This window comes from Eubalaena glacialis, chromosome 4 (assembly GCF_028564815.1).
Source record: "Eubalaena glacialis isolate mEubGla1 chromosome 4, mEubGla1.1.hap2.+ XY, whole genome shotgun sequence".
NCBI lineage: Eukaryota > Metazoa > Chordata > Mammalia > Artiodactyla > Balaenidae > Eubalaena > Eubalaena glacialis.
Genome location: NC_083719.1, coordinates 26,841,971 through 26,868,535, shown reverse-complemented (window position 1 = coordinate 26,868,535; position 26,565 = coordinate 26,841,971). Strand labels below are relative to the sequence as shown.

Genomic DNA, 26,565 nt, shown 5'->3' with positions numbered 1-26,565 from the left:
AAGAAGGCATTTTTCTGCCTTGGTAATATAGCTTTAGCAAGTGTGATTGTGAATGTATTACTTACTCAAGAGAACCTAAAACAACAAAAACATTTTCATATGCTAACATTTGTGGGCCTGGTTTTATGTGATATAGGCTTTCAATTTAAAAATTAAAGTAAATGTTATTTTAAGAAATTTAGCTTGAAGATTCATTTGATGTACAGTTTTAGAAAATGTTTTTGTCTCTCTGAGGTTTAAATGGTTATGATTGCAAAGCATCTGACTTAGGTCTCCTTTTGCAACATGTGCTACTTTTTAAGAGAAAAAGAAATGTGTATAATGAATTGCTGCCTATAACCTGGAAAATTTATCTAAAATAATAGATATTCCATTGTAAGTTCTGTACCTTAGAGCAGGATTTCTCAACCTCAGCACTGTTGACATTCTTTGGATAATTCTTTGTTGTGGATAGCTGTCCTTTATGTAACAGCATTACTGGCCTCTACCCACTAAATACCAGTAGCACACATCACCACCTCCTCCTCCGCAGTTTAACCATCAAAAATATCTTCAGACATGGCCAGATATCTCCTGGAGGGCAAAATCTCCCCTAGCTGAGAACCACTGCCTTACAGCATCAGAAGTATTTCTTAAGTCATCTCGGTAATAGTTTCTACCTGAAATGTTTTCCATAATTGGAGTTAGAATACAATATTTTTCTTGATATGATTTCCTTGTAGAGATTTTTTTTTAACTATAGAACATAATAAAGAACTATACGTATAACAAATACTATTTTAAGTTCCTAGGTTGATCAGTTTTTTCTTTCTTCCTAATACTGCTTCTTATCCCAGTTTGTCCTCCCTGCTTTGTGATATGATCTTTGATCTGAAACATATGTGTGACTATCTAATATAGTCAAATTAAGGAATGAAAATTACGCAACGGTAACAAATAGGGTGTTGGTTAGGTGGTTTATTAAGCTCAAATACCTGTTCTCTTGTAGTCTATGATTAAATTATTGGGAAATGTGCTTTTGATTTAAGTTGATTAAACTCCTAGATTTTAAAAATTAAATTGTATTATGTTTATTCTTCTACTCCACAATATAGCCAGCAGCCAGCTTCGGGTGTAGCCTACTCTCATCCAACTACGGTTGCTAGCTACACTGTCCATCAGGCTCCAGTAGCTGCTCACACAGTTACTGCTGCCTATGCACCAGCAGCCGCCACAGTTGCAGTTGCCAGGCCTGCTCCAGTAGCTGTTGCAGCTGCTGCAACAGCTGCTGCATATGGAGGGTACCCCACTGCACACACAGCGACCGACTATGGTTACACACAGAGGCAACAAGAAGCACCTCCACCACCACCCCCAGCTACTACACAAAACTACCAGGTAAGAAAACTACTTTCATTAGCCTTAACATATAGGTTCAGTGGCTTCAATGTTTAATGTAATGTCCAAGCCAATGCTTCTCAAAGTTGGGTCTTCCAAAATATACCTCTAATGATACAGAAAAGTGAATGTGTATTCCTAGATAATTTGGGGGCATACTCCAAGCATTAAGTTTCCTTGCAGTGAGTTTTATATTAATAATCCCCCAGTGCATTGCACTCCACTCTATATATATGTTTGCTTTAATTAAAAAAATACAGTAATTGGGACTTCCCTGGCAGTCCAGTGGTTAAGACTCCACGCTTCCATTGCAGGGGGTGCGGGTTCGATCCCTGGTCAGGGAACTAAGGTCGCACATGCCACGTGGCGTGGCCAAAAAAAAAAAAAGATACATTAATTACTGGTTAAGTATTTTAATTTTATTACAAGTTTTTGAGAAAAATTAAGACATATAGGGTCTTCTGCCCCCTTTTTAAATTTTTTATTTATTTATTTATTTTAGGGTTTTCTGCCCCTTGTTGGTACTATGGCATTATTTATCCACTTGGGACACCCCTGTGTCTCCTAATTTGAGAACCATGAGCCTCAGCTAAATATGACAAATTACATAGTGTCTTCTTGAAATTTATCAAGGGTGGGAATTCTATTGCCTAAATGTACATTCTTCCCTCAAGGTGTTCTTTCTTAGTTTGTAATAGAAATTGAATTGCTTCTTGTTAGATTTATAGGGACATAAAGATCTAAGTCTGTTTATGATAATATAATTCTCTTTATGTCTGATATGACACTAAATTACTACCTGCTTATTTAATTAAATTTGGTCCTAATCCTTTAACCCATTTTTTTGTTTGCTTTTAGGATCTGTTTTTTAAACTTTGGTCCTTCTGGACTTTGCCTGGTTTTTAAATATTCTTTCTAAAATACAGGGATTTATTTTGTTAACTAAGAAATTGGCATGAATTGGCAATATTGGTATTTGCTATTAATATTTAGCAGGTTACTAAACTCAGGATTACTTTAACATGTGTGATTGTTTTCATTATGTCCAGAGACAGAATATAATAAATTTTATTGTTTTTGATAGGATGTATGAAGCCCGTCATTTTCTGGGCCCTGCCAACTCTTTCAGCCTTTCCTCCTGCATACCTCAGGTGTACCTCCCCAGCTCTCCTCATTATATGCAGTGCCAGAATTCACCCAGCTCACCTTGATCTTCATTGCCTTGGAGATTTATATTTAGCGTTCCTTTCCCCTGGAACCTCTGTTCCCCTTTTCTCCACCTGGAAGCTCCTACTCATCATTATGTTAATGAATAGTAGTAAATAAGGAAGAATGAAAAGAAAGCTGGAACAGTCACAAAGCTTAGAACACCCAGGTGTTCTTTACTGTGGGATCCATCTTTAAGGCAGATCCGCCAAGCAATTTTTTAATAAAATTAATTTTTTAAAAAAAGAATGCTTATTTTAAAATATTGATGATTTTTCTGATTGTAAAAGTTAAGCATACTGCTTAAAATGGTTTTGACCTTATTTGATGATGTCCAAAATGAATGTCCTTTGTATTGAATTTGAATCTTCTGTCTCTGTTCATACATATTTAGGCTTTTGTTTTCTTTTATTGCATTTTTAATATAGTAAAGATGAGGGTTTTTTTCCATCTGCCACTTCACTCATAGCAAGATTTTCTTTCATTCTCTTTCTTTAGGACTCGTACTCATATGTAAGATCCACAGCTCCTGCTGTAGCTTATGATAGTAAGCAGTACTACCAACAACCAACAGCAACTGCAGCTGCTGTAGCTGCTGCCGCCCAGCCTCAGCCTTCTGTTGCTGAGACCTACTATCAGACAGGTGGGTTTTATTAACATATGCCCTTTCATTGTACACTACTGAAACATATTATTCAAGGTGTTTTTTAACGAAAATATGCTTTTGAATCCATCTAAACTCATTGTGTTATATTACCTTGAGGGGCAGGTTCTAAGCATGTCCTTCTCTTTCTCTACAAGAATGGCTTTGAGTCCCAAAGAGAGAAGATCTTGGAGGCAATTCATAATCATGTCCTTCCTTCCTGGAAGTGTATTTCATATCTGTTCTTCAGATTATAGTTCTTTTCCTGTTGAAATAAGCTGTACAAAAGAAGTTGTGGCAATAACTTCTGGCCATCTTCTTCTCTTTGTCCGAAATGCGCAGACATAACTGCTGACTGCCTTTGTAACTAGTGGAGGCCCTAGTATGGTTTCCATTTTGTGGACCCTTTCTTTTTTTTGGCTGTGCCGCGCAGTTTGTGGGATTAATAGTTCCCCAACCAGGGATTGTATCTGGGCCCTCAGCAGTGAAAGTTCGGAGTCTTAACCACTCCGACCACCAGGGAATTCCTGTGGACCCATACTTTTAACTCATCTTTCTGTGATCTGTAATGACAGTTGGTTCCGTTACCAGCCACTGATATTACAGTACATATTAACGGTTTGAAAGCAGGAAGTATTTTGTTTGCAAAGAAACCTACATATTTGTAGTCTTTAAAAGATGGGTTTTTTTCATAGAGATTTAATTGAGAACTTTTAAAGCAAAGCTCTCTTAGTTCTGAAAAGTAGCAACTCCTTTACTTTAATTATTTTTGAAGGACCATGAGAGTGTGGGTAGAGCCTTGGATTAGGAAAGAGTAGAATTGGTTTCTAGCACTGGCATTACCACAATGTGGGCAAGTGATTTTTTACCTCATTTCATCTCTGTTCTCTTATCTGTGAATGGGGTAGTTGACTCAGATCTTTTTTTTTTTTTAATTATATCTTATTTTATTTGATTTATTTTTGAGTAATACTTTATTATTATTTTATTTCATTATATTTTGGCTGCATTGGGTCTTCGTTGCTGTGCACGGGCTTTCTCTAGTTGCAGCGAGCAGGGGCTGCTCTTCATTTTGGTGCACGGGCTTCTCATTGTGGTGGCTTCTCTTGTTGCGGAGCACGGGCTCTAGGCACGCAGGCTTCAGTAGTTGTGGTGCACAGTAGTTGTGGCTCGCAGGCTCTAGAGCTCAGGCTCAGTAGTTGTGGCACACAGGCTTAGTTGCTTCACAGCATGTGGGATCTTCCCAGACCAGGGCTCAAACCCATGTACCCTACATTAGCAGGTGGATTCTTAACCACTGTGCTGCCAGGGAAGTCCTGACTCAGATCTTTCTAGGGTACTTTTAGTTCTAAGATTGATTTTATGAGTCCCTTAAAAGTGGTTTAAAAATATTTTGCATTATAATGACCCTGACTTTTCTTATCGTCTCTTTTCTAATGATTTGTGAGTACAGTGAACTATAATGAACTTCCTGATTAGTTACCAAGGTTAGATAGATTGTGCTTAAGAGTACTGAAGTAATCTAAGAGTAAGAAGACCTTGGTGTAGTCTGAACTCTGACATTGACCATGTGACTTCTGTAAATCATTTAGCTCCTGGACATCAGGGTTTTTTGGTAAAATGTTGTACTCATCTATATGTTGTGTGGATCAAATTTCATACTATGTGTAGGAAAAGTTTTATAAACTCTTAAGTGCTATTTATTTCAAGTACCTTTACTTAACTAGGCATGAAATGAGTTTGGCCCCTGATATTTGGGCCTTTCTCAGAAAATTACATTTGTATGCTTTACTGATCATTAATAAGGGATTAATTATTAATTTAATGATAATAGGTCTCATAAGATTCTTAAAGTATACATTTGTTTTAGTATGTTCGAGGGCAGTGGAAAGTTTAGCAGAGACATTAATGGTAGCCATTTAAGAACAGCTGCACTCATGCTATTGACATTTGAAGAATTAAGTCAGTAGCACCTTGTTGGTTGTAATTAGATTGAAGTTCACTATGGATAAATCAGTAAAATGCCATGAATAGTATATGAACAAGTTCCATGTAATTAAACATTGAAAACTTCACTGTGACTTAAATTATACTTTGAGTCTCTCTGTATTCTGTTCCCAGTATTAAGCATAACTCTCAAGTAGACTGACTAGCCCAAATACACACACACACACACACATACCCTTTTCTAAAAACTTTGTTTATTGCTATCATGTTTTAAATAGTGCTGGTGTTTTAGTTAGTGGCAAATTTTGACAAATGTCATTTTGAAAATCTGTAAAAAGCATATGTGGAGGGATAGTAAATTTATACAGATGCTATATTTTATTAAGTTGGTAATAAGAATTTTATCAAGAATAAATTGCTAACATAAAATGTGCAGTTAATGATGTTTACATTTTTTTTTTTCTAGGATATTGGTACAGTAACTATTTTCTGATGTCTCTTTCCCAATTTAGCCCCTAAAGCAGGTTATAGCCAAGGTGCAACTCAGTATACACAAGCCCAGCAAACTCGACAAGTGACAGCCATAAAACCAGCCACACCAAGTCCAGCTACCACTACTTTCTCCATTTATCCTGTATCCTCCACCGTACAGCCAGTAGCAGCTGCAGCTACTGTGGTGCCGTCCTATACCCAGAGTGCTACTTATAGTACCACGGCAGTTACTTATTCTGGTAAGGCTGATAAACTGTGTTTAAATGAGTAAGCAAATTAAAAAGAGACTCACTAAGAAACTATCTTGATTTTCTGTGGAATGATCTTACTCCCAGTAGCAAGAATTGAATTAATTGATAGGCGTTAATACAAATATATGTGCATAATGTGACAAATGAACCATAATCGAAGTTGTAAGGTTTTTTGTTTGTTTTGTTTGTTTTTTATTAATTAGAGAAAATAACACCTAGTATTCTACAGGGTCATTTCCTGTCTGACTTTTCCAAATGAATTTGAAAGTTCAAAGTTAACTTCAGGAAATACCACTGACAGATTCTTTATATTGTTTTTTTCAGCTCTCAAGGAGCTATATCTTCATATTTATCCTCAGGAATAAGTAACCTTGAAAATATTGGGGGCCTTTATAAACATCCATAAAATGATGGTTATATAACACATCTCTTGGAAGGACAGAGTAGATTTATTTTCCTTAAATAATCATATATTTTCCCAGGAGAAGAATAATTACTAAAACCTTCTTGCTGTGCCCACTGCTCTTCCCAATTTCCCGCTGAGGTACTTTGTATTATTGCAGTGATGAAAGTCACACATGGCTTTTTTGAAGACACTTAGCCTTGTACTACTGTATGGTTTGTTGTTGTTTTGCATTTTATTTATTCCTTAATATGCTGTCTTGTTCCATGGAGGATTTAAGGTGACATAGGCCGTTGCATTTCTTACCTCTTCATGTTTTTGTGGTAGCCTAGCTACTGAATTTCTAAACTATTTTTTTATTTTTTAGAGATTTTTTTTATCTCTTACCCTATGTCAAATCCTGTGCTTGGTGCTAGGGATAGAAATCAGGCAGGCATGATGTATTTGGGATCAACAGTTCATTGTGGCTGGAATACAGGATACATGGGGTAACTATCAGGAGATGAGGCTGGAAATGTCAGTGTGGAAAGTTTTGTAGGGTCTGCTGTGGTGTCTGTCTTTATCTTGTGGGCAGACAGGGTGCCAAACAGGAGATCTCAAGAAGGGGAGCAATGGGAACAGATTTGTAAGTTAATTAAGACAGCCATGTGGAAATGAACTGGCCTGAGGAGATGTTGTTATTCAGGATTGCCCAGATACAACTTTTCTGCCTTTCTCTGATTAGCTAGTTATAACTGTAAATGGAGTTATTTCAATGAAATCTGTTTGGACACTAAAAAAAAAAATCCACATTAGCTTTAACAAAATAAGGAATATGCTGGTACCCTTTCCTATTCCTTGTTTCTCTCTTACCTGTGCTCCTTCTCCCTTTATCTTTTCTCTGTCTCAGTGTTTGTCTCTCTCAGTTGCTTAAATATACCTTACACAGAATGAAGATAATTATTTTTATTTACTGCTTTATTATATAAGTAATCATTTTAAACCTTGAAAGTATGGATTAAAAAAGGAGAAAAAATTAAATTACTAGACATCTACCCCTAGACACTAATTACCATTAACATTTTAGTGCATGTCTTTCTAGACTTTCTTCCATGGGAATATGCATATATAAACATCATGGTTTCTTTATAAAAATGAATTTGTCTTATATCTACTGTAGTGTAAACTCCTTTCCTCATTGTGAATGTCCTTTCTAAGTATAGAGATATACCATTCCTTGGATTCATGTTTTTTCCCCAATTTTAGCAAATTTTAATTCTGCAGAAAAGTGAAAAAATATTATAGTACAACAAATGCCCGTACAACATTTACCTAGACTCACCAAGTATTATTTTGTCACATTTGCTTTATCTCGCCTCTCTTTAAACATATTTTCAAATGGTTCAGCAGTGTTTTATAAGTTGCAGACAACATGGTGCTTTGCCTAGAATTCTTCCACATGTATTTCCTAAGAATAGGGGCATTCTTTTATATAGCCACAATTCAGATAAGGAATTGGACATGGGTATTATCTAATAAATTTTCTCCAGTTGTCCACAAATGTCTTTTATGGCTGGGCTTTCTCTGTGGTTAATGTATTTGTGTTTGTGCTTTGTTTTAAATTTAGGGTCCAGTCAAGGATTATGGGTTGTACTTGGTTTTTAGTTTCAGTTTCCTTTAATGTAGAATAACCCCTATTTTTATCTTGTCTCTCATGACCTTGATGTTTTTGAAGAGTTCAGACCAGTCGTCTTGTAGAATATCCCACAATCTAGATTTACCTGCTTTCTTTATGTTTAGATTCTGGCAGCCTTTTAGTTAATTAAACTACTTGTGTGAGCATTACATTTCAGCACATCAGGTGCACAGAATAATTAATGTCAATTTATTCCTTATTGATGGTGCCAAGTATAATCACTGATTAAAATGGTGACTACCAGATCTTTCCATTGTAAAGATAGCTTTTTCCATTTTATAATTAACCAAGTAATCTGTGGGCCTATTACTCAACTACCTTCCTCTCTAAGGTGTTAGATCCTATGAAAATCTCAGTAACTGAATCAGGTTCTCCAATGGTGAATGCAAAATCCTTTTACTAAGAATCAATGTAAAAGGATTTGGATTCTTAGACATTCTTCCCTAAAGAAGAGTCCCCTCACCCCTTCTTTTTTAGTATTACTGTGGGCTCCTTTTTTATTCAGTGTAGTATCCATTGCTTTCATTTTTCTTTCTGAGGCACACAGTGTCCCAAATTTGGCCAGTGGGATCCTTTTCAAACCAGCTCTGAGTCTTTTGAACTTGGCATCATTTGTCTTTGAGCACTTCTTTCCTTTCTGGCACAGTAAGATGTTATTCTGCCTGATTCACCATTGTATCCCTAGCATCCAGCATAGCATTTGACATAGGGTAAGAGATAAAAAACCTCTGAGAAATAAAAAAATATTTTTAAAATTCAGTAGCTAGGCTTCTAACAGCCAAGATGCAACAAAACATCGAGAGATAAGAACTGAAATTGCCCATATCACCCTAAATCCTGCGCAGAACAAGACAGTGTATTAAGGAATAAATAAAATGCAAAACAACAACAAACTTTGAGCCTTTCCTGCCCTAGACTCACAATTAGCCATGCCACAAAGGAGCCTTGGTTTCTGTATGGCATTGGTATTTAGAAACCAAGATCTATGCTTAGAAAAACATAGTTTTTAATGACTAATACTGTCTTATTGTATGCATGTACCACATTTTAAAGGTTCTTTTTGGGGACATTTAGTTTCATATTAAGGAAAAACTAGAAACGACACTAGGTAAACTAATCCTTTTATGTAAAGATTTGTGTGTTTGCCAGTTGTTTCCCTAGGATAAATTCCTAGATTTGGAACTGTTACATCAGAGTATACACTTTTTAAAGAACATGTGATACACAATGTGAAATTGCCATCCAGAGAGATCATTATTAGGGCTTCTGAATTCTGTATCTGCAATTTTATATCAGCTACAACTTAAGTCAGCTATTCTTTTTATCTCATTAAAAATGAGTTCTAGAGTATTGGTACCTACTAAATGATGACTTGTAGTATGATGCATTTACTGTTGAAGTGATAGTTTTTGTTTCTGATACCATACCTTTAAAAATTATATTTTAACTGCTATAATTATGCAACTTTCTAATTGACAAGTATTTATAATAAAGGTGCTTTTTAAGTGAAACTGTTTTAGCATTTCCAAATTGAGCTTTTACTTAATTTAGAGACACATCCTTATATTTATTTTCCCATAGTGCTTTATAAGAAATGTACGTTTGTTTCCTAGTAGTTATAGGAGATTTAAAGGTGTTCCTTAGCAGAATTCCAGAACCTTCAGCCTACCTTTCAGTTTATGCTTTGATTTTTTTTTAAAAAAGCTAAGTAGTAAGCTATAACTAAGCTTACCTTTTTATTAGTTTTAGACTACATGTGTACAAATGAAGGAGGTTATTTTGTAAATATTATGCTTAATCTAGTGATTTTTGTTAAGTAACACAGAGGACCTTACGATCTCTTAGCCTCAGTTTTTTCATCTCTAAAGTAAGTATAGTAATACCTGCAATACCTAACTTATAGTTCTGTTCTGAGACTTCACTGTGTCTGGAACACTGCCTCCCATAGTGTGGATTCTCAATTTTAAACCTAGGGAGTTCCCTGGCGTTTCCAATGATTAATACTCGGCACGCTCACTGCTGTAGGCCTGGGTTCAATCCCTGGTTGGGGAACTAAGATCCCGCAAGCCGTGAGGTGCTGCCAAAGGAACAAAAAAAAACCTAGAAGTCCTGGTCATCCAACATTGTAGGATGCTGCTGCCCTTATTCACTTTTTTATTTTCTTGATACATAATTCATGAAGTTATATTTTAAGTGGCATGTTTACAGTTCCTACTCACAACTAGTCATTTGGAAATTTTCTGTTAATAAAGATTTCATATAAAAATTATGGTCCTAACCAGTAATAATCCACAAGTAGCTTTGTTATTTTAAAAATCGGACAATTTTATGGTGTTGTTTAAAGAGCGAAATTTAAACTGTACATGTTTCCGACTATAAATGTGGAAGTATTTGGCTGTGAGCTTAATTATATTCTTTTATCACAAACTTCAGTAATAGAGGCCACTGGTAGGACTGACAAGTAAAGAATTTATTGATTTATAGAATTTTTCTTTTAACCAATTATACCAAGTGTTTTCTGATTTTTAAAACTGATCATATGCTTATTATTGATGTTTACCTGCTTCTTCCTACTTTCATTTTTAGGTGTTTTCTTCCATTACCACATTTTCTTTCTTTATATCTTCATAAGCATTTATATAATTTAATAACCTGACATAAAAGTCTACAAAGGCTTTTCATAAAAGTTGCCCAACTACTTCCTCCCTCTCTCTCTCTCTCTCTCTCTCTCTCTCTCTCTCTCTCTCTCTCTCGATCTGTCCAGTTTCAGATTCCTATGATTCTGATTTCCCATGCATCTTAACCTTCACCTTTCCAATTCTTATTTTCTCCCCTGTGTGTGTAAGATATGTTGGAGTCAATGTGTCATAAGTCTTTACTCCTCAGTATAGCAGCCTGCATTTGAGATACCAAAAAGTTCAGTTTTCCTTAAGTAGTTCTCCTGTGCCATCATGGCAACTAGGAATCTCTCTCTTGAGCCTTAACTCTTGGCCCACTCATTTCCACTTTAGGGGAAAGGATGATAATTAGGGAGTCCAACAAATTTCCAGAGATCTTAGTTTAGGAAGCAGTAGGTTTTCCAGTTTTGAGATAGGGTTATAAATAAAATCATCAACTTTGTCACATGTAAAGCTTTTATAGATTTTTACATCTATAAATCATAACATAAACAGCATGTATATATTATATCAATAACTAGTCTAATGTGTTATTCATCAGAGACTTTGAACAATGGAAATGGATAGAATCCATACATTTAACCAGAAAATTCAGTGCTTTTTCACCTTTTGGAAGATGGGAACCAGTGTATTTGGTTCTTTATTTCAGAATCTTTTATTTGTTGTCTTTGATGTTCATCTGAACTCCAACTCCATATTATGGACTTCTGCTAAGCTTTGCCTCTCCAGACCAGCTTCTATCAGCTCCTTGCTTTTATTGGTTGCACAACCCATCAGTCAATCACTGGGATTCAGAATCTTGGTGTCATCTTTGTGTGTTTTCCTCTTCTTTCACATATTTTATCCTCTAAGCCACCAAGCATGTAAAATCTTACTTTCATGACTTTCTTTTTTTTTCCTTTCTAGTATCCTAGTTCAGGCTCTTCCTCAAATCCAGCACTTGCCAAATTATTCAGAGGAATTCTGCTTGGGGAAATACTAATAACAGGTTCCATAACCACATAAGTTTATCAAGCCTGTCACTTCCCTCCAACGGAACTATAAGCCTTCTTGAAAGCAGTGACCAAATCTTATTCTTACTTCATATCTCCGTAACACCTGGCACATATTGCATAAATACTATGTTGGTTGACTTACATTAAAAGGAAGATAAGTGAGATTTTTTTTCCCCAGGTTTTGTGAGATATACTTCATTTGCAAATATGCACATGTAAACCTACCTTTAGCAGCATTTATTGGATTTAAATTCATAGCATTTATCTTGGCCTTTTATAATTACATAACATAACCTTTGTTTGATTTTCTCTGTAAGGTACATCTTATTCAGGTTACGAAGCAGCCGTGTATTCAGCTGCGTCCTCCTACTACCAACAGCAGCAGCAGCAGCAGAAGCAGGCGGCGGCGGCGGCAGCGGCAGCTGCTGCAACAGCTGCTTGGACAGGGACCACCTTCACTAAAAAAGCACCATTCCAAAATAAACAACTGAAACCAAAACAGCCTCCCAAACCACCCCAGATTCACTACTGTGATGTTTGTAAGATCAGCTGTGCTGGACCACAGGTACTTATGTTGTATGCTTTACCATGAGTCTTCAGTGGTTGGGTTTTCTGTGTTTTGTTTCTTTCCTGCTGCTAAACTTAAAATAAGTGATTTAGGGAAGAGTCTGTTTGTAAAATCTAGTGAGTCCAGCTCCCTTCCCAACTTTGTTAATACTTTATTTAAGAGTATCTAGTTTTCATATAAAAATTTGATAAGCAGTTTGGCAGACAAAAGGCATAGTATTTGAAAAGACCAGATTTTGACTCTTTAGTAGTTTCTTCCAGTTACATCCACTCCCACCCTTGCCCAACCTGTGTACCTTCTTTTTAATTTACTAGATTAGTTCTGTCTACTTTTCAAAACAGAATTTGTAGGGTATTTTCAGTTACCAGCATTCGCTGAGTTACACCAAATTAGGGAATATTTTAATATATGTGGCTAGTAACATAAAATCTTTTTTCCTATTTTCAGTATGATAGGAAACAGGTTCATTGTGATTACTTGGTTGGGGGAGAGGAGACAGATGGGGAATGTTTGCAGCAACCCAAGATTAAACCTGAACGGGAACAAGAATGTTGGTTTTAGGATTTGAGGAGTATATCTTACTCAGTAGTGACTGTTTTAAAGGGAATGATGCTATGAGTGGCAAATGCAAACCATAAGAGACTTGTTGAATATGTGGTACCATATAAAAGGATAGAACATGGCTCTAGGGTGATAGGTTAATTGCAGCATTTAGAATGAGTATATATATAAGGCTGACCATTGATTTGGGGGAGCTGGATGGTTACACAAGAACAGGCCAAGGGTACTTCTACAAGTCAGAGGCAGTGCCATAAGGGGTTAATGAACCTTAGAGAAAAATACCATCGAGGTGGTGAGTTAGGGTGAGTTAAGAGTCTAATGCAGACATAAGGAGGGAGAATAAGTTGGTTCAGATACAAGGGGCCATGGTTCCAGTCCTGTCTCTGCAACTAACTTGTGGCCCTGGGCAAGTTGGAGACCTTAACTTCTTTGGGCTTTTGTTTCCTCACTTCTATAATAAGGACTTGTCCTAAATAATTGAGGTTCAAACTGCTTCACGGAGCCACTTTAGACTGCCGCAGATAGAGGAGAATCAGATGGCTAGGTCTTACGCCTTCCTCTTTTGTTTCAAAAACAGTAACTTTCCTTACTTGTGCACAAGATTTCATTTTGAGGAAGGATTCTCTTGTTTAAAATTTAGAAAATTGTTGTTTTAGTTAATCTCCAAAGTCTCATCAAGCTCTGAGATTCTATGCTGTATATATAATTTTACGCTAATCATATGTCTGTATTAAAACAATTTTTTAAATAATACAGGAAAGAGTAACTATCTGGCCCCACTCAAGAAAAAAACAAACTACCCAGCAGTCCTTATTGACCTCCTCTCATTTTAATAAAGCTACCTTCTTCAGTCATCTGCATTGAAGACAATTTTTTTTTAATGGTTTTTTGTTTTGTTTTGTTTTGTTTTTTTGGCTGCATTGGGTCTTTGTTGCTGCGCGTGGGCTTTCTCTAGTTGCGGCGAGCGGGGGCTACTCTTGGTTGCAGTGCGTGGGCTTCTCATTGCGGTAGCTTGTCGTTGCAGAGCACAGGCTCTAGGCGCACGGGCTTCAGCAGTTGTGGCTCGTGGGCTCTAGAGCGCAGGCTCATTAGTTGTGGTGCACGGGCTTAGTTGCTCTGCAGCATGTGGGATCTTCCTGGACCAGGGCTCAAACCCATGTCCCCTGCATTGGCAGGTGGATTCTTAACCACTGCGCCACCAGGGAAGCCCTGAAGACAATTTTTAATATATAATTTCACTATTTTGATGGCTAGTATTACAATAATACTATTTTTCCTTCTAAAGAGATAAAATTTTGGCTGTTAAATATTTTAAATGTGCTTTTGTTCAGGGTGGCATGGATTCTAACCCAGATTCTATGTGAAAATGCATTCTGTGTTTGAAAAAGAAATAAAGTGTTATTAGGTAAATGTATTCTTGGAAAACAAGGTACAGAGAACCACAGATATATCATGTATGTAGGGAAACCACATGCTCTTGTTCAGTTGTGTTTAAAAATGTGTAGTGCTGATTTTTTAATGAGTATTAGAGATTTGAGAATTGAATAATTTCAAATGATGTAGATAGAAAATTAGTGAAGCAAAATTTATTCCTTTTGTTTGAAACAGACTTACAAAGAACATTTAGAAGGGCAGAAACATAAAAAAAAAGAAGCCGCATTGAAAGCTTCACAGAATACCAGCAGCAGCAACAACTCTACTCGTGGGACTCAAAATCAGCTACGTTGTGAGCTCTGCGATGTGTCTTGTACAGGAGCAGATGCATATGCTGCCCACATTCGTGGTGCTAAGCATCAGAAAGTAGGTGTTTTTTTCCCACACACCCTTATGTCTTACTCTGTTTTCTTTTCCTTTTTCAGTGGGGGGTTTAAAGTAAAGGTGGCTTCAAAATTTGAAAACTTTGAGTGCATTATACACCCTGCTTACATGTATATAAAGGTGACATCAAATACTCTTTGCTTAAGGAAAGAAAGACTGGAGACCTTTCTTCTTTAAATTGAACTAGATCGTTTTTTTCCACCAACTGGAAATTGAGTCATGTTATTGTTTTCCGCCTTTTGTCATGCTTACAACTAGGTTGGTAAGCATGTGGCCAAGTCTTTTCCTTACCTGGTGGTAGATGGAATATGTATCCATATCTGCTTCACGGAGATTATTTTGAAAGTAATAAGTTTTTATCTAAAAATGTATAACAAAAAATACAACAAAGAAAAATATAGTTAAGATTTTCATTTTATAGTGTCTTTTAGACATAGTTTTTTAAAAAAATTTACATTCTCTGAGTTTCCTGACAAATAAATATGCTTTTATTTTGTAGGTGGTTAAATTACACACAAAACTTGGCAAACCCATTCCTTCAACAGAACCAAACGTTGTTAGCCAAGCTACTTCTTCAACAGCCGTGTCTGCTTCAAAACCAACTGCCTCTCCTTCAAGCATTGCAGCAAGCAATTGTACTGTGAATACTTCATCAATTGCAACTTCTTCAGTGAAAGGTCTTACAACTACAGGAAACTCGTCTCTTAATAGCACAGCCAACACTAAAGTATCAGCAGTGCCTGCAAATATGGCTGCCAAGAAAACATCTACACCCAAAATAAACTTTGTTGGCAAGTACTGAAGATTCTCTGTGTTCCTTCTAACTCAAAGTGATGTTTCTCCTCCATTCCAGGACTAACCCTTCTACTTTTGCTGTTCTATCAGTCTTCTCCTCCTTTCCTGGGACCTTATTCAATCACATATCTGTATTTTTTTCTTGAAATTTTTTCAGTTCCCTCCCTTTTCTTCAGCCAACAGGTATACCTGTGTCTTTCATAATCTTAAAAAAAAATATGTATATATTTTCCAATTTCTCAGGCTGCTAACCTAATTCTTATTTTCTCTACTTACTGTCCAGTCCTCAGTCTCTTACAGTGTTTCGACTCTACGCTTTTCTGAAACTGCTTTCAGGAGTCACCAAAGACCTACTTGCCTGATTGATTGAGTGGCCAGTTTTCTGTTTCATGCTGTTGACCTCTCTAACATTTGACACAGTTGACTGCTATACCTTAAAGCTTAAGATATGCTTCTGTCTCTCTATTCCATGTCCACTCACCTCTTCCTCGGGTATCTTTATTGGTTCTCCTGCCTTCATGTTCATTAACTGGTAGTGTTCCTAAGATTCTGATTTTGGCCCTCATCTCACTTACCTAGTATTCATGAGTGGTCTCATCTATTCTACTGTGTATGCAGTGAGTTTAAAATCAGTTGGGCCAATTCAAAACCCCCACCTGAGTTCTAGAGCCATATTTTAGGTATTTCCTGGTCACGATCTGTATGGTTCTGTTGATGCCTACTAGTGTCTCATTCTAACTTTTTATCTCGTCACAAGAGTACCGTGAAATAATCTCATAAAACTGCTGCTTTTTCTCATGGAGAACTTCACTGACATGATTTCTTATTTATTGCCTCCTCCAGTTTATCTAGTCCTTTTCTTTCTGTCACTACAGTATTTCTCCAAAAAGTGTCGTTTCCTCTTCACAGCCACTGCCTTGTTTTTAGGCCTTCAAAGTGTCTTCCTCAGAGTGTTGTCTCTTACTGCATCCAGTTTCTCCAACACTTTTGTCAAAGTCATATAAGTATCAAATTGTGTTAGTCTGTTATTTAAAAATTTTCCGTGGCTTTCCCCTTGCATGTAGGGAAAAACTCTGTATTCCTTAATTATGTCATCCAAGGCTCTTCCCAGTTTGACCCCTGTCTCATATCATCACCTCTATCTCGGTAGTAATTCATATTGAATTACTGAGTCTTCTTTGAATTTACCATAGTCTTTTTAACTCCATGTTTTTGTGCTTTTCTTGTACATGCTACTCTTTCTGTTTAGACATCATTCTCTTTTTTTCTGCCTGACAGTTCATACTCATTGCTCTTCTTTCAAAGCCCAGCTCAAGTGTCACACCCTTGGTAAAGCCATTCTTAACTGGGTCAGTTTAAAGGGTTGTGGCTCCTTTCCTTTACATTCCCACAATACTCTGTTAATACTTACAACAGCACTTGCCACATGGTACTCTAATGACTTTTATATTCCCTTAAACTGTCGGCACCTCAAAGACAGCCACACTGTCTTATTCTTATTATATTACTAGAACTTAGGACAGTGCCCCGTTCCATGGCAAAGGGATGTAAGCATGATTTAGGCTTAGACTCTACCATTTCAGGTACTTGCTATTTACTTTTAGGTACTTGATCCCATAAGAGCCATGGTGGGGACAGAGAGCACCATTGGATATTGGGACGTAGAGAAGGGGAAAGAAAATTCAGACATGTATTTAATTAATAGGATAAAAAAGCCAAGTGGTTTACATGGCTCTTCAAACTTCTGACCTGCTCTGTGTCAGGCAGGAGTTTGACAATTGGTAGAAAAGATCAGAACTTTATCTGAAGTTCTTGTTGTATCAGGTCATACATTATACAAAAAGAAAATTTAAATCACTATAATTCTTTTATGCTCTTCTAGGTGGTAATAAGCTGCAATCAACGGGAAATAAAACAGAAGACTTAAAAGGAACCGAATGTGTTAAAAGCACTCCTGTCACTGCTGTACAGATCCCGGAAGTAAAGCCAGACACAGTGTCAGAACCAGTCACACCTGCGTCCCTTGCTGCTTTGCAGAGTGATGTGCAGCCGGTGGGCCATGATTATGTGGAGGAGGTATTGATTTGAGAATACTAGTGCTGTGAGATCAGATAAAGGGAAGACGTGTGTCATTGTTACAAGCATGCTTTACGTGTAAAATTAAATTATATTCAATTATATTTTAGGTTTAGATTACTTAAAAAGGAATATCAAAGGCATCTTCGTTGAAGGTTTTTTTTTTTTTAAGCTTGCCTAAGTGACATCACAATTTTTTTGTTAACTTCTCTCTTTCCCTGCTGACAGCCATCACTGTGGTGTGAAGTAACTTTCCATCTATTTGGCAGGCATTCTTTTAATATAACCCTTCTACTGTTCTTCTGAACATAAAAAGTAATAAAAATTGTGAGCAGCAGAAATGACAAAGACAGCAAATATTTCCTTCCGAACAGTCAGTTTCATGTGTAAAATTAGGGTTGCTGATTTAACAGATACTTTTTATTTGATTTCTCAAGCTGATGAGAAAACTGTTCCTGTTTTACAGACAAAGTAACTCAATAAATGGAGGATGAGGGAACGTCAGAGGGGCTTGATAAATATTTGCTGTTAGCAGAAAGACTAACATACAGTGGTGTAGCCCTACTCTTTACTTTCGCTGTATTGTAGAACAATTATAGAGAACAAGTTCTCTGAGCTTCAGTGTCTACATCTATAAAATTTGGTTATCTCCCAGCAAAGTTATGAAGCTTAGATGAAATAAAGTACCTAGCACAGTGCCTAGCCTACAGTATATTTTTAGCAAATATTTATTTGTTCCTTCATCCTTTTCCGCATCAAGAAAAATTACATATTGAGTTCTTTGTTTACGGGGTGGAAAACTGGGCTATGCAGTTTGAAAGTAGTTCACATACAATTTTAATTTAAAGTTATAGCTCTTGGGAATTCCGTGGCATTCCAGTGATTAAGGCTCCATGCTTCCACTGCAGGGGGCATGGGTTTGATCCCTGGTTGGGGAACTAAGATTCCACAGTGCCGTGCATAGCGTGGCCAAAAAAAAAAAGGACATTTAAAGGTTAATAAACTTCTTTAAAAATTAATTAATTAATTAAAGTTACAGCTCTTAAAAGAGTAAGACTTGGTTGTCTAAAAAAAAAAAAAAAAAAATACAGCCAGAACAGCTTAATTGCCAGTGATGTTGGGTAAAGTAATCTTAAACTTCAGAGAATTGAGTTCAGAACCAATTTTTAAAACTTGCACCATTTGAACTTAGAATTCACTGTAGACTTTTTAATAACATTTTAGCCTACTTGTCTTCCTAACTGGTTGTGCAGTTAGAAAAAAATTGATACTGGTTTTCCATAAAGTTACATGTATGAAGTCTTGGGCTTTATAGAAATAAATGTGAATAATGCCTTTCATCATTTTTATCTCCATTTCCAAGAACAGTACCTGGCCAGTAGCAAGTATTGAGTAAATATTTATTATAGAATTTAAGGTATCTAACTTCATTTAAATCTAAATGCTTACATATAGACAAAAGTATTAAAATAAAAGTTAATTACAAGAGCGAAATACATGCTAACACGTCTTGCATGCTACAGTTAAAAATTCTACCTTTAGTTCATTTCTGTAGATTATCCTTTTTAAAAAGTATAGACATTGCCCCGTTTTTTTCTCACTTCAAATTCTAAAAGTTATTTACAACCCATGAGGATTTATAATTGAAATCTTCAACTGTAACATTCCTGTTGTGATTCTTGAATTTTTTTTTCCACATCAAGGTACGAAATGATGAAGGAAAAGTAATTCGATTCCATTGCAAATTGTGCGAGTGCAGCTTTAATGATCCCAATGCTAAGGAGATGCACTTAAAAGGGCGAAGACACAGACTTCAATATAAAGTGAGTAAAATTTCAGCTATTTTCTCTTTTTATATGGCGTGGAACATTCTAGATGCAAAAACAAGGCCTCTAAATATAACTCACTAAGTCCATGAACTCCCACTCCAGAATTGGCATGTAATGTCTCACATAGAGTCAGATGTTTAGTTTTTATTGACTAGTTTGTTATACTTAGGAAAAAAACGATATCATATTTCATTACTTGTAGTGGCAAAATAAAGCTATAACATTATTTGGATCAAGTAATCATGTAAAGATAACTGCATCACAGGAAGTGTTTGAAAGAAGTGTCAGGTCTCCATTCTTTTCCTTTATCTTGGCAGAATTCCCACTAAAATGAATTATGAGATGAGGAATTCTTCATTGAAAACACTTCAAGTGATAAGTTAAATCTAAATAATGTATTTAAAGTTTTTAATTAGGTTGGACTAATGCGCTAGATTCGTGTTTTCTAAACACAGAAGTGAAAGTTAAAAATAATCTGTTAAAGGACAATACATTTATATGAAAAGAAACTTTTTAACCCCACACTCAGGTATCTAGAATCATTTACTTACAAACAAAGGAAAATTAATATCCATCAGTCTTCTAAGGATTTCTTTTATTGGTTAACACTAAGTTATGTACGTTTTACGTACTAAATGTATAACTTTAAACTTGAACAACTAAGAATTTTGGGGGTGGGAAGGAAAAAAGAATGTTTATGAATGTATTCTGAATTTTTCCTCTGATTCAACTTATTTTACTGCGTTTACTCTTTTTTTTTTTTTAATTTATTTATTTATTTATTTTTGGCTGTGTTGGGTCTTCGTTTCTGTAAGGGCTTTCTCTAGTTGCGGGAAGCGGGGGCTGCTCTTCATCGCGGTGCGCGGGCCTCTCACTGTCGTGGCCTCTCTTGTTGCAGAGCACAGGCTTCAGACGCGCAGGCTCAGTAGTTGTGGCTCACGGGCCCAGTTGCTCCGCGGCATGTGGGATCTTCCCAGACCAGGGCTCGAACCCGTGTCCCCTGCATTAGCAGGCAGATTCTCAACCACTGCGCCACCAGGGAAGCCCGCATTTACTCTTATAATAGGAAATTTGCAAACAAAAGCCCCTATGATGAAAGAATATGTGGGATTTTATGATTTAAAGATACGTGTAGATTGTTGGAGGGGTTGCTGGTTTTTCAAATATCTTGTCTATATTAACAGAAAAAAGTAAATCCAGATCTGCAAGTAGAAGTAAAACCCAGTATTCGAGCAAGAAAGATTCAAGAAGAGAAAATGAGGAAGCAAATGCAGAAAGAGGAGTATTGGCGAAGAAGAGAAGAAGAGGAACGCTGGAGAATGGAAATGAGGTAGTATCTTTAACTTTTAATAGCACAATAAGTGGTTTAGCCTTTCTAAAAAACTTAGCTATTCTGAGTATGTGACATCCATTCAGAGCAATCCAGATTTATTTAATATACTTTTTTTTAGATTTATTTATTATTTTATTTATTTACTTTATTTATTTTTGGCTTCGTCAGGTCTTAGTTGTGGCACACGGGATCTTCGTTGAGGCATGCGGGATCTTCGTTTTGGCGCGTGGGATCTTCATTGTGGCGCACGGGCTTCTCTCTAGTTGTGGTGTGTGGGTTTTCTCTTCTCTGGTTGTGACACACAGGCTCCAGGGCACACGGTCTCTGTAGTTGTGGCGTGCGGGTTCCAGAGCATGTGGGCTCTGTAGTTTGCGGCACACAGGCTCTCTAGTTGAGGCGCGCGAGCTCAGTAGTTGAGGCGTGTGAGCTCAGTAGTTGTGGTGTGCAGGCTTAGTTGCCCCGCGGCATGTGGGATCTTAGTTCCCTGACCAGGGATCGAACCTGCGTACCCTGCATTGTAAGGCGGTTTCTTTACCACTGGACCGCCAGGGAAGTCTCTATTTAATATACTTTTAGTTTTCACTTCTCTGGAAGATCTTAGGTCTAGGAGAGACATGCATTAAAACTAAGTTATTGGCTATTCTAATATTTGACTGTGTCCTTGGTATTAGGAATTATGTTGGAAATGGTATCTTGTATATATTTAAATACACAAAGAAATAGTTTAATACTATAAATAAATGCCTCAATTTAAAACAAGCAAAATAGAACATTTGGTTACATGATAAAAATATCTGGAATATCAGATTTAGTAGCTTCCAGCCATTAATAATGTGTGGGTTTTGGGGTTTTTTTGTTTTGTTTTTGTTTCTCAGGAAACGTCTATTATAAAAACTTTAGAGGCTACAGGGAAGGAGAAATGAGAAACGTGTTCAAGAGATATGTAAATGTTTAGTTTTATTGATACAATTGGCATATCTTTAAATGGTACAATTCACTGGTTTTTATTATATTCGCAGAGTTGTGCAGTCATTACCACAGTCAATTTTAGAACATTTTCATGAGCTGCAAAAGAAACCACAAACCCATTAGCAGTCAATCCTTATTCCCGCCCCACCCCCGCCGCCAACTCCTCCCTCTACCCCTAGGCAACCACTAATAAACTTTGTCTCAATAGATTCACCTATTCTGGAGATTTCATATAAATGGAATCATAAAGTATGTTGTCTTTTGTGTCTGGCTACTTTCACTTAGCATAATGTTTTCAAGGTTCATGCATGTTATAGCATATATCAGTACTTCTTTTTTATAGGTGAATAATATTCCATTACATGTATGTATCACATTTTGTTTATTCATCAGTTGATGGACATTTGTGTCATCTCCACTTTTGGGCTATCATGAATACTGCTGCTATGAGGATTTGTGTACAAGTTTTAAAATATAATTAAGATAAATATAAACAGAAGTGTAATGTATGTGTATTTTATAACCTGTTTTTCATTTACATACCAACTCTTTTAAAAAGTAAGCTAGAATTATTTTTTCTTATTTTCCATGGCTACATAGTATTCTCTTGTGCAGATGTAAAATCTTCCTTATAACCAATTACATATTGTTAGATATTTAGGTTTTTTACAGTATTTCTCCATTATAATTATACATTGACCATCCTTGAGGCTATATTATTGCATAAATCATGATTAGTTGCTAATAATAAAATCCCAGAAATGAACATGTTTGACTGGCAGATACGCATACTTTTTGCCTGTACTAGATAGTTTAACTTACTGGTTCTCAAACTTTTTGGTCTCAGGACCTTTTATACTCAATAATTACAAAACTCCAAAGAGCTTTTGTGTATATGGGTTATAGCTGTCAACATTTACTGTATTAGAAATGAAAACTGAGAAGTTTAAATATTTATGAATTAATTTTAAAATGACTTTGTTTGTTAATATGTAGTTAAATATTGATAATTATAGTATTAGATCAACCATATTTATTAATATAATATGGTGGATAAATATAATATGCTAACTATAAAATAACTATATTTCTCACCCAGAATAATGAGAATGACATTGTTTTATATTTTTTCAAATCTCTTTAATGTCTAGCATAAGGTAGCCTGATTTTCCTATCTACTTCTCTGCTCAACAGGTTGTGATAACACCTTTTGCCTCTGGATAACTCCACTGTACACTCATAAGAGAATGAGAATGGAGAAGGCAAATGTCTTGTTATTATTATGAAAGTAATTTTGATGTCATGGATCCCCCTGAAGGTGTCTCAGGAACCACCTAGGGTCCCTGGACCACACTTTGAGAACTGCTTCTGTAACTTATTAAAATCTCTGCCAATGAGAGAGTGAAACATGAAAGCCAGTTTTGTTTCAACTTTAATTGTATTGCAGGCAAATTAAATTTTATTTCATGCTTAACCACTTACATTTCTTCTGTGGTGAATTGCCTGTTTATTTGTTTAACTTACCTGTTGTTGATTTGTACAGACACTTCTTATATTATAGCTATTAACCCGTTATTAACATGTTACCTTTAAATAATCTTTGTTGTTATGTATGTATCGATTTTTATTTAGGTATCTAAATCTATTTTTCTTATTCTTTATGAAGTTTCTGCCTTTGTAATGCACTGGAAATTTTTCTCTATACCTAGATTATGCAATTACTTCCTCTTTTATTGTTATATCAAATATTTATTAAGCGCTTACAGTTTGCCAGGAAGTAGCACATAGTGTGTTAGACACCAAGTATGAATTGGTAAACAATGGATAAAGGTCCCTGCCCTTATTTAACTTAAACATCTTCAGTAATAACAAAGTATTCAGTACTGGAATGAACATGGTTTTCCAGAGCCTTCAAGCTCAAGACCTAAATAACATAGAAGTATGGTTCTTCCTGTCCTTAGTTGGATGACCTAAAAAGCACTGCTTATTCCCGACTGAAGAAATTGGTGGTTTCTACAGTGCTACTTGAGAAACATACTTCTTTCTTATGTTTTGTGTTAAACAGATTTGTCTAGTAAAAACTTAATTGTTACAAAAATTTGCTATAAAGACAGGACTACCTTGGGAGTTGCTGGTATCCTAGTTTGAAGCTGAAAGCAAAGATAGAACTGAGAAGGAGAGAGTCACATGGTAAAAAAGAAATTAGATTCTGAAAATGTTGACTATTAAAGCAGAGGCTACACACTAGCTGCCCACAGTACAAGTTCAGTCCATGGGTGTTTTATTTGGTACACATGGTATTTTTTGGATATCAACATGAACCAACACTTAAAGACCATGAGATTTCACAAAAATCCTGATGACCTTGGGATTACCATCTGTGTTCCCTTATGGCAATAATTAATAGCTGTGCTGTGGCTCAGAGCATGTGCTTTCTTCTTTACCATAGTTCCTGTCACCCTTAACATGTCCCCAAAAGTGAAACACGATGTGAGTTGCCATTTATCTCAGTTGTTTTTCCTCACTGTAGAGAAGTGTCTTTGTCTCTCTGCCTGTATCAGTTGAGGAAATTAAAGGTAGTCTTCAGAAGTTCTCTCTTAGAAAAAAATAGGAGAGAGCACATTTCTTTGGAGACATGAAGAAAATTTCTGAATGTATGCTTTGAGTCTTTCACTCACACACATTGTTGGTCTGGCCACATTAGGTAGGCATTTAAGTTTACAGTCTCCTGTAAAGAGGGAGAGGTTAGAAGGAACTCTGAGGTTTCTGGTGCTTGTTCTTTCAACCCTGTCTTCAGGCTGTGAAATTTTGTTTTGCTTTTATCTTTGTTTACTTATTTTCTCTTTTCACTGGGATTCACTTCCATTTACTGCTAGTTAAAGCAAATAAAGGTAATCAGATACAGTAGGAGAAAAGAGAGATGTAAGCTAGACTGATTTGGGGTATTTTTTAAATTGCTTTTTATATCATTATTGATATAAATTCTTGGGTTGTATTTTTTTTATAGACTTACAGTATCATTCTCTATGTTTCAGACGTTATGAAGAGGACATGTACTGGAGAAGAATGGAGGAAGAACAGCATCATTGGGATGATCGCCGCCGAATGCCTGACGGAGGCTATCCTCATGGTCCCCCAGGCCCACTAGGCCTTCTGGGAGTCCGACCAGGCATGCCTCCTCAGCCACAGGGGCCGGCAGTGAGTGTCCACTTTGTTTACATAGGGGGTGAAAGTGTAAGACTGGCTCAGCATTGAAAGATAACAGTTTGGGGAGCTAATTTTTTTTTTTTAATTTTTTACTTATTTATTTTTCAATGTAAATTTATTTATTTATTTTTGGCTGCTTTGGGTCTTCGTTGCTGCTCGCAGGCTTTCTCTAGTTGTGTCGAGCAGGGACTACTCTTTGTTGCGGTGCACGGGCTTCTCATTGTCGTGGCTTCTCTTGTTGCGGTGCGTGGGCTCTAGGCGCGCAGCCTTCAGTAGTTGCAGCATGTGGGCTCTAGAGCGCAGGCTCAGTAGTTGTGGCGCACGGGCTTAGTTGCTCCGTGGCATGTCGGCTCTTCCCGGACCAGGGCTCGAACCCATGTCCCCTGCATTGGCAGGTGGATTCTTAACCACTGCACCACCAGGGAAGTCCCGGGGAGCTAATTTTTAGACTTAATAATATCCAAATCTCAATATAAGTTTTTCATCTGATTTAGAATTTTCCCTCCTTTTATTACAGGTTCTCAACTCGTGTCCTTATATATGAGGACTTCGTAGAATTTCCATGCATCTTTCTTACTTTCAGTATAAGCTAAGGGAGCAGAGCTTCTTTTGCCAACTCTTCTTTCACATAAGAGATTTTCTTGCCCTTGTTCTTTAGAGTGTCAAGAACAACTAATTTTGAAAGCAGTTGCTTTGCTTTCAGAATTATTCTTATCTTCCCATTACCAGTGGTTTAGAGTCTTTTTTCCTTTTTCAAATCATGGAAAAAAAAACCTACCACTACTTCTAAATTAAGTGCAGGATAAGGGGTAAGTAAATGGTCCAAGATGAGCACACAGTGGATGTATTAGAACTGTAGGCAAGAGCTGCATCTTGAGAGTTTGTGTTCTGTGGAAGCTAGATAAAAGAAGACATACCTGGGTTATGAGGAATATTTCATGTAAGTTCAGACTACAGAAAACAAGATGTTTTTATTCTTTGTTCTGTTTTCTAGAGGGCACTTAGAAGGAAACAGCAACAAATTCCTGCTCTTTAAACTATTCTTTCTCATTTGTCTTTCCATAGAATAAGTATTCGTGAAACTTGTTTTATTAAAAGCAAAACATTTCAGAGTCACTGGTTGTTAAAGTTGAGTAGAAAGTATTTTTATAACCTTAGATGGTGTGTATTATAATTTTACTTGTTTTGAGGCAAAGCATGTGTACATACGTAGTTACATACTCATTCTTGATAGTGTAACTTTCCATAGTTTACATGTTTGTTTTTACTGAAATGGAAAAAAGGGAGAAGATAGCTTTAAATGGACATTTTGCATAATTGACTTTCTTATTGAAAAGCTGTGACAAACATATGTATAGTTGAAAAATAATAATTTACTTTTGCTTAGGAAGCATCTTTTTTTAATGAAGTTATCTTTTTTGTCTTCTCCAGCCCTTACGTCGTCCTGACTCATCTGATGATCGTTATGTAATGACAAAACATGCAACCATTTATCCAACTGAAGAGGAATTACAGGCAGTTCAGAAAATTGTTTCTATCACTGAACGTGCTTTAAAACTTGTTTCAGACAGCTTGTCTGAACATGAGAAGAGCAAGAGCAAAGAGGGAGATGATAAGAAAGAGGGAGGTAAAGACAGGTGTGTTTTCAGAGTTTTTTACTTTTGTTTACTTTCGGTTTCCCTTATGTGGGCTTCTTATACTTGAAATAAAAGTTACAAAGACTGAAAATTCTCTGTTGTCCG

The 26,565-nt window shown here is 36.4% G+C and overlaps 1 protein-coding gene across 2 annotated transcripts in view; it reads left to right on the top strand.

Moving 5' to 3' along the window:
• ZFR (zinc finger RNA binding protein) overlaps window positions 1-26,565 on the top strand; it is a 75,583-nt gene that overhangs the window by 17,336 nt on the left and 31,682 nt on the right. For both annotated transcript variants that reach the window (XM_061189159.1, XM_061189160.1), the window contains exons 3-13: window positions 1,095-1,377; window positions 3,082-3,226; window positions 5,686-5,904; window positions 11,985-12,232; window positions 14,405-14,596; window positions 15,114-15,405; window positions 17,292-17,485; window positions 19,189-19,308; window positions 20,499-20,644; window positions 24,652-24,814; window positions 26,255-26,460. In XM_061189159.1, the coding sequence (XP_061045142.1) occupies window positions 1,095-1,377; window positions 3,082-3,226; window positions 5,686-5,904; window positions 11,985-12,232; window positions 14,405-14,596; window positions 15,114-15,405; window positions 17,292-17,485; window positions 19,189-19,308; window positions 20,499-20,644; window positions 24,652-24,814; window positions 26,255-26,460 (2,208 nt within the window). The remainder of the gene's footprint in view (window positions 1-1,094; window positions 1,378-3,081; window positions 3,227-5,685; window positions 5,905-11,984; window positions 12,233-14,404; window positions 14,597-15,113; window positions 15,406-17,291; window positions 17,486-19,188; window positions 19,309-20,498; window positions 20,645-24,651; window positions 24,815-26,254; window positions 26,461-26,565) is intronic.